Here is a 12,783-nt window from a genome sequence, read left to right on the forward strand (position 1 = left end):
TTTGTTTCAGTATCACAGTGCAGACAGACAGACACACAGAGACACTGTCTATGTGCCAGTTTGTCTCTTTAGGTGAGTAAGTGTGTCCCCGCGCTGCAGTTAATGTTGTGTGAAAGGTGTGGAATGTGTCTGTTTTGCAGGTTCCTGTGCTAAAGGGTTCAGCGTATCGATCGACCTCTCGTCTCCCTCTTTCTCTATCAGAATTCTCTTCATTCCCTCTGCCTCGCTGTCATGATTTGCACTTCTGCGACTGCCCATTGATCTGAGAAGCAGCAGGGTCTGACTATATTGCCCAGCAGGCATAGTAATATTTTGAGTCCAAGTCTCTGGGTAGAGAGAAAAGAGAGAGAGAGAGAGAATACTGAAAAACTGAGATAGACTAATTAGGTGAACATAGTGCAATATTAATGAGTCTTAAACCCTCTGCATTTTACATCTTTGCTGATGCTAGAAATGGACTTTTCTTTGAGCTGTTCTGTCACTTTATATAAAAAGCATTTCATTGAATGTTTTTTTATGCCACTCCTTGGATAAGAAAACAATACTAGGGATGCACAATATTGTTGCTAAGCTATCTGTATTGGCAGCTGTATTGGCCTTAAAATAAATAATATAATATCAGCCATCAGATGAAGATGAAGATACCTGCAGATAGGCTGGCACTGGCTAATATTCACCATCAATAATAATAACATTACATCAGTGTATGTCCATGTGCATGTGTGGTGTGTTAATGTAAACGTGCAAAGAAATTTTTTATTCTGCAGAGAGAAAAGCATTGATGTCTTGGAGACAGAGAGGAGGAGTTCAAAGGACTTTGATAGACAGTGATCTTGACAAAAAAAAAGGGATTGAACACCAAGCCTCTGAAGGGAACTCACCACCACAGTAAGGGAGAGCTGAGCTCAGACTATTGATAGCTTTCATCTGCATTTGGCTCTAAAATGCTTTTGGCCGATGAATAAATCATATACTGCTATTTCTTTTTTTTTATTTAGGGCTATTTTCATTCAAACACAAGAACATGCTGGCAACATCCATTTGGGAACACAATGTAAAAGCTCTTTCCAGCGAGCTAAAATAGAGACGAGGTCATCCAGAAATTTGAATTATAAATTAAAATAGACTATTATTCATGACTTGTTTATTATGACAGACAATCATTTTTTTACAATATTTATCATTGAAGAAAAACCGTGTGACCATGTTCCTCCCTTCTTAAGTCACATGTCTTGATTCAACAGAGCCTTATTGTTGTAATCATGGTTCATGCTGCAAGCACAAAACAAACTTTTAAACCACACATAATCATGGTTTTAAAATCAATCTGTGTTTATGGTGCTTGCACTTAAGAGTGATTATGTATATTCACAGAGTACACTGTGGAACATACATCAATCCTCTCTGTGGAGTTATTTGACAGGACAGAAATAACCATGTAGGTAGTGAGAGACAGCTTAAGAAAGCTACTTCCTGTAATTACTGTGGCAGCACTCAGCGGCCTTCCCTACTGGGTCCAGTCAGACAGGACCATTCAAAACACACACACACACACACAGAGAGAAGCTAAGTTATTCACAGTAAAATGAACACCATCATTTTGGAGCACACCAGAAGAATCATTGATATGCTCATGGAATGATAAGCGCTCTGCACTGAAAGACACACACACACACACACATATATACAACAGGCTGAGGATGAACACTGCCACTGTCTTTATGAGTCATCAGTACAGGGCCCTGCGAAGCAGCCCCAGGATAATGTCTGTCTCTCCCTCTGTGTGCGGATGTGTGAGTGTGTTCGGTGACGTCCCCACCCTCCACTTTCACTGTGAAAAAGTCATCACCCCTTTTTCCTTTCTCCTGCCTTTAATCATTTCTTCCATGAGCTCTCAGCTGTCTATGTCTGTCTTTTTTATATGTCTGTTCCTCTTTGTTCATAATCCTCTAACAATCCAGTATCACTACTCATTTAAAAATTGCATACAGTAATTCAGAAAGGTTAGATTAATGATGCACAGCTGCTTGATTCAACACCTAATTCAATCTGGCAGTAAAATTATAGGTTACATCTTAGGATCACATTTGTGTTTAAAACATTTGGCTTCCAAAGTTCACTTAACCTCAGGAAATGAAAGCCAATTAAACTAATGCAGGTGTGCTAAAAGCTGCAGTTCCACAAATGTCCACTTGAGGCTGCCTCAAGCAAGTGAATACAGCTTCACTCTTTATGAATAAACTGCATTCCCATATAGTTAATTAAATTCAATATGCATTCAAATTATGCATATTCAAGTGGCAGAGCTGTCTCTCCAGGTATCACCCACCTGCCTCAGCCCCTCTCATCCCTCCACCTATCCCCACATGGGGGGATAGTCGATGCCAGTTAGTTCAGTTATGATCCATTCTCTTTGTATATTTAGCAGTTTGGCATTTCAGTTGAGGTTCACAGAGAATTCATAATAATAATTGACAAGTATCTGTGTGTGTGTGTGTGTGTGTGTGGTTCTCGTACATTGTGTATACAGCCTAATGAGTGATCAGAGAGAAACAAACAACAGCTGGGTACCACCTAATTCATATCCCCCACTGACATATTATGTGTTTGTCAAGAGATACATAAACTCTGCCTCACATTGAGACTTTAAGACCCCAATCTTAAATTGCATTTTCTTCAACTTTTACATTTTGGCTTCGCCAGAAGGGTCTGAATACTGTTAATGATTCTCTTCTTTCTGGGGAAATAGCCTCAGGGAGGAAATACAGAAAGCCTTGTTTTAGATGTGAGAGGTTCAAAAAGGTCATTCCCCGAGGCTGTTAAGCTCTTGAGCAGTAGAGCACAATATTTATGCAATAGCTTGTTCGACAGTCTGCTCATATTATGGTTTCATCAGTGTGTGGCGTGTTATCATGTCCTTGCTGTTGCATTGTGATCTCACCAATGCAGTGAAATTAATTTGGCTCCACTGACTGATCTTTACAAGGACTAAATGTGCCTTTTGAGTGCACTCCCACACTGACACAATGCCACAGAAAAGCAAGAACACTAATGTTCCGCCATACTTTTCGGATGTATCCATTTTCTGAGATAAAATGGAAGCAAAACATTATTCTAGCTTTTCAAAATTGTTAATGTGTAATGTGTAATGTGTAGGCTCTCAGACATCCTTTAATTCTGAAGATTTCTGGTCCTGAGAGTTAGTCTGAATAAAAGATGAAGCCAGGTAACATCCTTTCCAGGATGCAGCATCTTGATGTTAAAACCACATAATTAGACACTGAAATGAGAAGGTGAGAGGGACTGTGAGGTGAAGTTGAGGATCTCTCCCCACCAAGGTGGCTTCCCACCTAATCCCCAGTGATTAGGAAGCCAATCAATTCTTCTTGGGGCGTATTCACTGAGGTTTTAAGGTGAGGATTACACACACACAGAGGCTTTATAGCACCAAACTATAGTGTAGTGGGTAGAAAAGTCTTACCAAGATCAAGCAACTGTATCAACAAGCATTCTTAGCTTTCATTGGGTTTCAGTCAATACTCTTCTGAAACACTAGAGGGCAACTATTCACTAAATAAAAATCTTTCTTATTTCCTCTTTCTTTCACTCAACTGATTCAGTTTCACGCTGTGACTTAATATGTCTGCTGCTGTCTTTGTTGTTATCACACACTTCCGGCATCCTCCCACACACACACACACCCTGTTTTGATGGACATTGACCACTGATTCTGTTTTTGCTCATGTCTGATGTCCAGCTGACCACCCTCCATGATTCATTATGCGGCAGTTCAGTTAGACTTGAACAGCGCTGTGTGTCATTCATCATTGTCGTCATTGTCTGCAGAGTGATTAGGCTGTCGCTGCTGTATATATTTGTATGTGTGTGTGTGTGTGGAGTGTTCAGTGTGAGATGAGTGCTCCTCCAGTGGTGGTTGCAAAACCACAAACTCAATCAGAATCCAGCCCCTCCGCGGATGAGTGAACTGTGTTTTGTAACAAAGCTCTGCTTCGTCTGACGCTTGTTACACAAATACACACATCAGAAAGATGTAAAAAGAAAAACATGGCAGAAAGCCATGATGACGACAAAAGGGATCATGGGTGTATTAGACTGTACGCGTGTGCATATGTGATTGTTTGTGCAAGGGTTTGACAGTGTGCTGAGAATCATGTCTATCTGAAGACACAGCCATAAGACCTTCCAGCTATGTTGTTCACACAGTGTCGGAAAATCAGACACTCACACAGGAAAGAGAGAGCGTGCGGCCGTTCCCTGAGCGGCAGCGATAATCTGTCTTCTCAACCAAAATGCATAGAGCAGACTTCCACTCAGCATGAATGCGTAATGATGAGAGCAACATAAACAGGCACCACAAGGACTCAGTTGTGACATGGATCAAACAATTGCCAGCCACAGCGAAAACAAGCCTGCTGATCTGACGTCAATGCCATTAGGCCTAACAAATCCCAAACCTGTAGCCTGACCAGGAGCCGCTTTGTCAATGACTTCATTCACACTGAGCCTGCGTGAAGAGGGATGGGAGGTAGTATAAAGTGTCTCTGACAACTGGAACACCCATGAATCATCTTTAAAAAACAATCCACATAAAGCGCTGCAGTGTAAAGTATCACAGCTTGTTTGTGCATCTCAGCATTTTCTCTGTGTGTCACAGCTCGGCCCCAAATGACCCAATTAGGGTCGCTGTAGACCTTCTAACTGTGACAAATACTACTTACTTAGCTCAGCAGAGGGAAGATTCCTAAATCCACTCCTTATCTGCTTACTTGACACTGATGCACATAGAGCAAAGCAATATTATTATTACAGGATGTACTGTATGTTCTGCAGAAATTCACATTCAACAAACCATCCTCACCATTCAGTCGCCCCTTATCACCATTTGTTTAAAGGTTTAATTTGTCACCTGCCTGCAGCGTGACAGCTGTCTAACATCAGCCTCCAGTTGCCTTGAAATACTGATATCCTGCATGCAGGCCCCTAATAGAGTGTGAGCATTAAACCTTCAAATAGCTTAGACCTCAATTCCTTCACACACTGATTTCTTTATCAGATTGCTGCCAGCTTACACCCGGCAGAAGTAATTCAATCCCTAAAAAAAGGAGGTGGTAAATTTACTCTGGCCAGTTGTTCCAGACAAATGATTCTTCTAATGCACACAGGGACACTGAGGGAAGTTAATGAGCTATTAAAAGGTTGGAAACACTGCAGTGTTATCTGCTATCAGGACACTTTTAAACGTTAGAGAAGGAACATGAACGATTTTTCAGAGGTGATTTTCAGGATATTTTTCATCAGATGCTACACAGTCTCTATTTTTGCCACGTTTTTAAGAATATTATTACACAAATATCAGGAGATGACTGATACATGATCGAAACCATTCATATTTATAGAAATAAACCAGGAAGGTGTATAAAAATGAAGATTGCCAGCTCATTGTATAAGAAGAAATTCCAAGATTATGGATTTTTGACATTAACATCCCCCATACAATAATATGTATTTATATTAAATACATTAATTAATTTTTAGTGCCCTCCAAAGAATGTTTAATACCTGTAAACACTAATAAAAACAACATTTATAAGTTTATGAAACAAACACGACATATATGTTGCGAAACAGCACATATGAAAATGCTGCTGTGAACATTAATCTTTCAGAAGAGGCCCACTGTGACAACACCTGCGTGTAAGTGTCAAACCCTGACAGCCTGTGTGTCATGGGATATTAAACAGTGCAATCTAATATATTGAACCATGCTTCCCTCGGGAACATTTCTCATAAGTTTATCGTCAGCAAATGAGGCTCTTAGAACTTCGACAGAGAAAATGTTATGAGGCATCAAAATGAAAGCCGTTATCGCCCCCCCACACACAAACCTAGATATCTGAAATATAGAATAGTATTAGACTGATGTAAAGATACATTAAATCAAGACACAAACAGCTCTAGGTTTGTAATAAGAAGGAACTTTTGTGCTGTTATGTCACTGTGAACTCAACTCTTTATATTAAATACTAAGGCTTGTGTCGCCCTCTACTGGCTGAGTACCTCAATCTAATTTAACACAAATACAAACTGTCCTCATTATCATGCTTGGCCTTATCTTGCCGAGGCTGTGTCAACAGTGCGGTAATTGGAATGTGTCAAGCAATTACTGATTCTGCTTTTGGACTTATCTGAAAAAGACAAACTATATTACAACTAGGATGATTATTATAAATAATGCTGTGTGTGTGGACTCAACAAGAGAAAGGACAAATACATATGCAAACACACACACAAAATAAGTGTGTGTGTGTGTGTAACATCAGAGGACTTTGTCTAACAAGTACAAGCATGTGTGTCTGTGTGTGTGGGGGGGAGGGCTGCATTTATAGCCCCTTTGCCTGTTGCTGTGACTCAGACCAGTGAGTCACAGGCCAGAGAGGAGAGAGAATTTGCGCAAGTCGGGAGCCCCTTTCTGTCACTCTTCAGTTTGGCACGGTGCAACGGCAGGTCAGTGACGTAAACCAAATCAGTAAGAGAAAGCTAGTCACGTTGGCACTGAGAGAAAGGACTCAGAGGAAGGTGATTCAACAATCACCTGATGTGTCACAGTACAATACGAGACAGGGGGTGGGCCAGAACTGATACACTGTAAATGAATGGTTCCAGTTGACAGGTTTGGGGTGTAACGAGTAGGAGGGGAAAGCATGTAGGCACGCGTCCCTATCTAGGCATAGTCACAGGTATGAATTATACATGCTGGTGAAAGGTACGTATAATGAAATGCCAAGGAGTGTGTGAGTCACACACATTCTTCAATGCACAGCCACACACACACACAGAAAGCCAGCACTTACTGTACTGTAAAGCCCAGAAACAACAATGCCAGTCCTGTTCCAGCTATCTGCAGAATGTGCTGAGAAGAAGGGAAGAGGACATGTAACCGAGCCAAAAAGATACAACTCCCAGGGCTCTTATCACACTCTGCCCAGCAGCACTGACAAAGAGGGGAAGGGATGCATGCGCAAAGGACAGGAAGTTACAATGTGGTGACAGTGAAGTGACACAGGATTTGAAAGACTAGATAGATAGATAGATAGATAGATAGATAGATAGATAGATAGATAGATAGATAGATAGATAGATAGAAAGATAGATAGATAGATAGATAGATAGATAGATAGATAGATAGATAGATAGATAGATAGATAGATAGATAGATAGATAGATAGATAGATAGATAGATATTGCCCTCTGACAGTGCTTTCTGTTCTGCTCTATGCCATCATTGCCATTTTTTCCAACTTTGTGCTGACTCACTCCTTACAGAGACATAGCTGTAGGCATGTTTGTGTTTGTGTGCTGCTCCCAAGCTTCTTCATGATTGTATATGTGGGTTCCGTTGTATTCCCGGCCTGTCTTCATTTCACTGGCCCTTGTGTATCTAACCCTCACCTAGCCGAATCTCCACTCATCAAACCAAACAGCAACCTTCCGCATACTGTATGATGACGGTTCGTTAAAAATAGAAAATAACAAGGTTTGCCTGGGCATGTTGAGCTATAAACGTTCAAGCATCTCATCAACCTGTCCTACTAAATACCCAGAGGTTGGAGGAACATGAAGCATCTGCTCAATGTCATCCAAAAGAAAAGTCCATCAAATTCAAGAGACAGTAAAATCAAACAGTCAACAGGATGTTCACGCTCCTCACCTCAGCTGGCTTTAACTACACAAGCTTAAATCAGAGAAAATTGCTTTTCAAAAACTGCAAGGTAGAATAAAGTGCAAGCCATATCCGAAAGATTCAGTGAGGTGAAATAATCTTCCATCTCTCAGGTAAATTGCTTCCACAGTCCTAGTGCCACACAAACAGATGGAGCATGGGCAACAACAGTTCCAGGAAGCACCAAAATAGAGACAGGATGTTCATATAGTAACATGTTAACAAACTGTGTAAAAGCAGCTGTGAAATAAGATAAATAAAGATAGAATCTCTTACTCTATGAGCTGGTCCATTCCAGCGCCCTGGGGCTCCCCAGGTCTGGGTTGGTAGTCCTCCTCTTACACTGTGCTCCACTCTTTTGACCTGGGAACAAACACATAATGTGTTATCCTGACAGCTGCAAGGATAAACTGTACAAACGTGAGGAAACTGATGAATAAGCACATGTGGTCGTTTGAAAACTGTGGTTTGGTGGATGTTTCCAGAAACACAGAGATCATTCAGAGGTTTTTTTTTTTCGTCCGACACCCTTTCTTTGTCTCTTTGAAGACCTCTGAACCCCTCTCAGATCACAAGGTGTTCAGTTTCAAAGTTGTCTTCATACTGTGTGATTTATGACAGAAACAGAGCTGAGCCATGCTTCTCCTCTTTTTTTTCTGGATCCCATCTGCCTCCCTAAACATGCTAAGACTTTGGATGTGTGTTGAATGCAAATGAATAATCAGGATCATCAAGTCTTCTCATCAGAACATTCTTGTATTATTCACACTGCAAGAAGACAGCTTAGAATGTCTTGATCTGTCTGACCACAATCCACTCAAAGAATGTTTTGAGTGTGTCTGTAACCCATAGCTAATGTGGCTATTTACACCATGACTCTTAAACATAGTTATCTTTGGTAGTCTATTCTAACCTGTTCTTGAGGGGGCTGCTCTACTGCATAGACTGAATAGCCTTTGTGCTATGAGTCTCACCCCTCTGCAAAAATAAACTAAATTAATTTAATGTCAATCAATTAATTGAGTAATTGCTACCAGTCTACAGAGATATGTTCCATCATTATTTTTTTTAAGTCTTCCTCACACACATCGAAGGCTAATTACATTCAAACATTCAATTATACATTCTGCACACCAATAACACTGACCCATTTCTCACTCAAGGAAACACACCATGAATCTAATTAATATTATTCATGTTAATGTGAAGTAATTATGCAGAGCTGCAGCACCTGGATAAACTGCATATGGGTGGTAGCACCTGTCGCCCCAAGCCCGTATGTTAATTAAGCAGAACATCTGGCGAGAAGGAAAACATGCCGTCTATTTGAACCGACGGGGAGCTCCCTTGATCCAAAGTGTTGGATGTTTCAGAAGGTGAACTTCACTTAAATTTAGGATGCGCATATCTCGCTGTGCCAAGATCTGATCCAGTTGAAATTGATGAGCAGCCAAACCCAGCTTTCACTGATCTGACAGAAGAAATCCTGGCAAAGCCAAGACAGCGGATGTTGGCAACAAGTGCTGCAAGGTCAAGAGGTGCAAATTAACTTACCTTACATGCTCCTGCATTTACCTTATTATACTTACACTCACTGATATCACCAAAGGAGGATGTGTTAAATGACCTGCGCTGACAGTTTATTAATCCGTTACAGTAAACATATTCTTCTATACTTTGATTTACTGATGTACTTACACAGAATTTACCAACTGAGCTGAATTCCAATTACTATGCCCTGGAAATGACTTCTAAGACTGTAATACAAAAACAATACATACACTAAAACCCTCCACTGAGCATAAATGTCCTTGGACTGGGTTTAATCCTTGTCTGGGAACCCAGCTGATACAGTTTTTGTAACAGTCTCATAGAATGGCAATGTTTGGCCAACAGAGTGACATTCAGACAAAGAGACTTATACCAGCAGCTTGCAGCTAACAAGGCCAATAATACATCAAACAGCAGGAAGTGCACAACAGAGGAAAGCATTATTAACTCGTTAGCATCTCAGCTTTATTATTATAATACTCTAGTTCTATCAACATCTCCACGAAAGTATCTTTAGCAGTGGCTACATTTTAGCCACCAAAACAAACTTCTGCTACCTTGCTACTTTCATGTGTGTGTGTGTGTGTGTGTGTGTAGTACTCTCTTTTCTTTAATGAAAATTATAATACTGAAAAACACTTAATTATTCATTCCTCTTTTTAAGCGTCTCTCTGTGCATATCTGTCCCTTCTTTTCCCTCACCAGTCATCCACTTTCTTCTACCTAGTCATGCATACTAATCTGCACTGTAACTTGGAGCAGTGGCCAGCCGCTGCCTGCCTGTTCCATCAAACATGCATAAGAAACAGATGTATCTTTGATGTAGACTTGTTCATGTTGCCCCATGTGCATTAGTGTGTCAATGCGTGGCTGTGTGTTTATATGTCTTTGTCAGCGTGCTCCCAGGCCCTGCGGGTGGAAGCCGTGGCTAGAGGAAATGCGGCTGCATGCCCTGACACAGAGGGAGAAGAGGGAGGCCTGCCGTAGACCCTCAGAGGGATTAATAATCAATTCAGTAATACGTCATTTCAGGTGATTGGTGTCTCTTTTGTGAGTCTAATGCACAGATATTGGTTTTGTCTTGCTTTGGAAGACAATATTACTATCATAAAAAGTCTTGTGTGTATGTCTGACTTCAGATGTGCAAAATAGACTATATGGTAATGGATTTTTTTTCCATTTTTGTGTATATTTGTGGCACTGAACTGCTTAGAAGTAACTGTACAAAATAAGAGATTGCACAGGATATACATACCTATTACCATGTAAGTATCACATTTCTATATCTTAATTTCTTTCTAAAAAAATAATTGGTCATTTAATGGTCATTTTAAAGAAGAAATATTGGTTTTATATCGGCAGTCAAAAAAATACCTTTTGATGGATACTTTACAATATTTTCTCACATTTTCCAGACAAAACAAATAATACAAAGAAATCCAGAAAAAAGTTTGGTCTCCTGGTGTTTTCAGTTAAAGAAAAGATAAATTGTGAGGTATTATAGTCCTTTTAACATATATTGCTGAAGGTTTAAAGACTCAAATAGTCTGATATTCTGATATTTTTGCTGGCTTTGCATTTAATCACAAGCACTATGGCACTGGTCCATGAGACTGTCATCTTTCAGCACCTGGAGTTGTGAAAACTTCCCTTGCACAAGAGTGTAAACATGTACAATCATGAGTCATCACAGAGCAGAGCTTATCCTGCTTGTCATTAGCTTCATTCATGCCCTTCTGATGTGCTGTGGGATGTGTGTGTGTGTGTGTGTGTGTGTTAGCCGTCACATAAATAAAGGCTTGGCCTCACATGAGTCCGTGACCCTGTAAAGTAACCCTGACCCCATCTACACTAACATTGCCCTATTAGGTGACACAGTATTATTTGTTTTCTGTCCTTCATGCAACTGTTGCCCCCCTCCATTCATCCACCTACACACTCACACACACATCTTTTTCCTTTTCCCCTAAGACAATTGTGTTGCTCACTCTCTATTGTGGAAGCCAGGCATTTCCACATGTGTGCCGGCCATAAAAAAAAGCAAAGAGCCCACTAAAAGCATCCCTTTCCTGACTAGCAGGGTCACAATTTGTCTCATATAAACACAGGACACACCTTAGTCCAACAGTTTTCACATATCCTTCTGACCCCCCCATGCCTGTCAGAGTTCTCCTCTTTCCACTGACACCTAGGCTACCATAAGAGCTGCCTCCAAAAAAAGAATAACATAACAGCCACTTGTGGGTTTTATTTTAGACTTTCTGGTGAACTTTTCCTTGTCAGACACAGTCTTAGAGCAGAGTTAAGCACAGACGCTGCTGTCTTTTGTGTCCACCAACGTGCCTCACGCAGGGTTTCCCTAGCATTGTCATGACAACAGTGTGTACGCACAGACCCTGGCCTTTGAAAACAATACAGCTGGCAGAAATAGAAGTTTTAGCCGCTTCTAAAAAGTTAGAGAAAAAAACAGATCAGGTCGCTGAAAAAAAAGAAAGCGAAGAGCGAAGAGAGAGAAGAGAGTAGCGAAGAACAAGTGTACGCAGAGACAAGAAAGAAGTGTACAAAGATGCATTCATACCTTGTTGGCGAAGAATGTCTTTTACGCGTATTCCTGAATCGCGATGGGGACTGTCCACCGTCTACTGCCTACTTATTTTTTTGTTTTTCTCATTAAAAAGAATACATTTGTACCCCTGTTACAAGCTTTTACATGTTTTCTGTAAGTACTGAGATCCTAAGCACCACACGGCATGTGAGAAACAAACGTCCAACTTTCCCCGCCCAGACTCATTCTCAACTCTTCTGCCTGCTTCTATCAAAGGATGCTTTGCTCCGCCTCACTCAGCCATGAAGATAAATCACTGATCCAAGGAAATCCGAATGTCTCCTAACAAGTGGTTGGAACAAGTATTCAGAATCCTTGACTTATACTGCGATTCATGTACAAATGTAAAATTAGTACTTTACGATAAAACATCATTCTGAAAAGCCTTATTATTATGTACAACTGACAACAGAATAATTATACTTTTATATATAGAGAGTTGGCTATAAAGAAGCATACAACTTCAACAGCAAGGCAGCCTATTTTCTCCCCATATGATTCCCATCCTATTACATTGGCTTTATTTGTTAACCCCTATTACAATACTGTAAATTTGCATGCAATCATTCAAACATTAGATTCCACAGTGTTTTGATATCAGATAGATGATTATCTTAATAAGACTTTAATTGGGTTTTTTTATGGACTTTATGATTCTGCCATTTCATTATCCAACCGGCTGATATTGGTCTAATCCTTTGAACTTACCCAGTTCAAACAACCCGGCTGACACCGGCATTAACAGAAGTAATCCAGAGTCACTGAATGTTTCACATTCTATTCTTTATCCTATACGGAAATTTATTTTTCAAACAAAACAAAAGATAAATAATAAAGTCTTTGAATTTGAATTATAACGTTAAGTTTCCCAGGAGTCAAAAATGAA

At 40.3% G+C, this 12,783-nt stretch overlaps 1 protein-coding gene across 1 annotated transcript in view; it reads right to left on the reverse strand.

Annotated features, from left to right (window-relative positions):
• Positions 1–12,038, reverse strand: part of LOC114451635 (uncharacterized) — a 47,740-nt gene extending 35,702 nt beyond the window's left edge. The window contains exons 1-2 of the mRNA XM_028430405.1: positions 11,871–12,038; positions 8,018–8,104 (exon numbers count right to left, since the gene is read on the reverse strand). Of these exons, the coding sequence (XP_028286206.1) occupies positions 8,018–8,034 (17 nt within the window). The 5' untranslated portion in view covers positions 8,035–8,104; positions 11,871–12,038. The remainder of the gene's footprint in view (positions 1–8,017; positions 8,105–11,870) is intronic.
• Positions 12,039–12,783: the final 745 nt, after the last annotated feature.

This window comes from Parambassis ranga, chromosome 19 (genome assembly GCF_900634625.1).
Source record: "Parambassis ranga chromosome 19, fParRan2.1, whole genome shotgun sequence".
In the NCBI taxonomy this organism is placed as follows: Eukaryota; Metazoa; Chordata; class Actinopteri; family Ambassidae; genus Parambassis; species Parambassis ranga.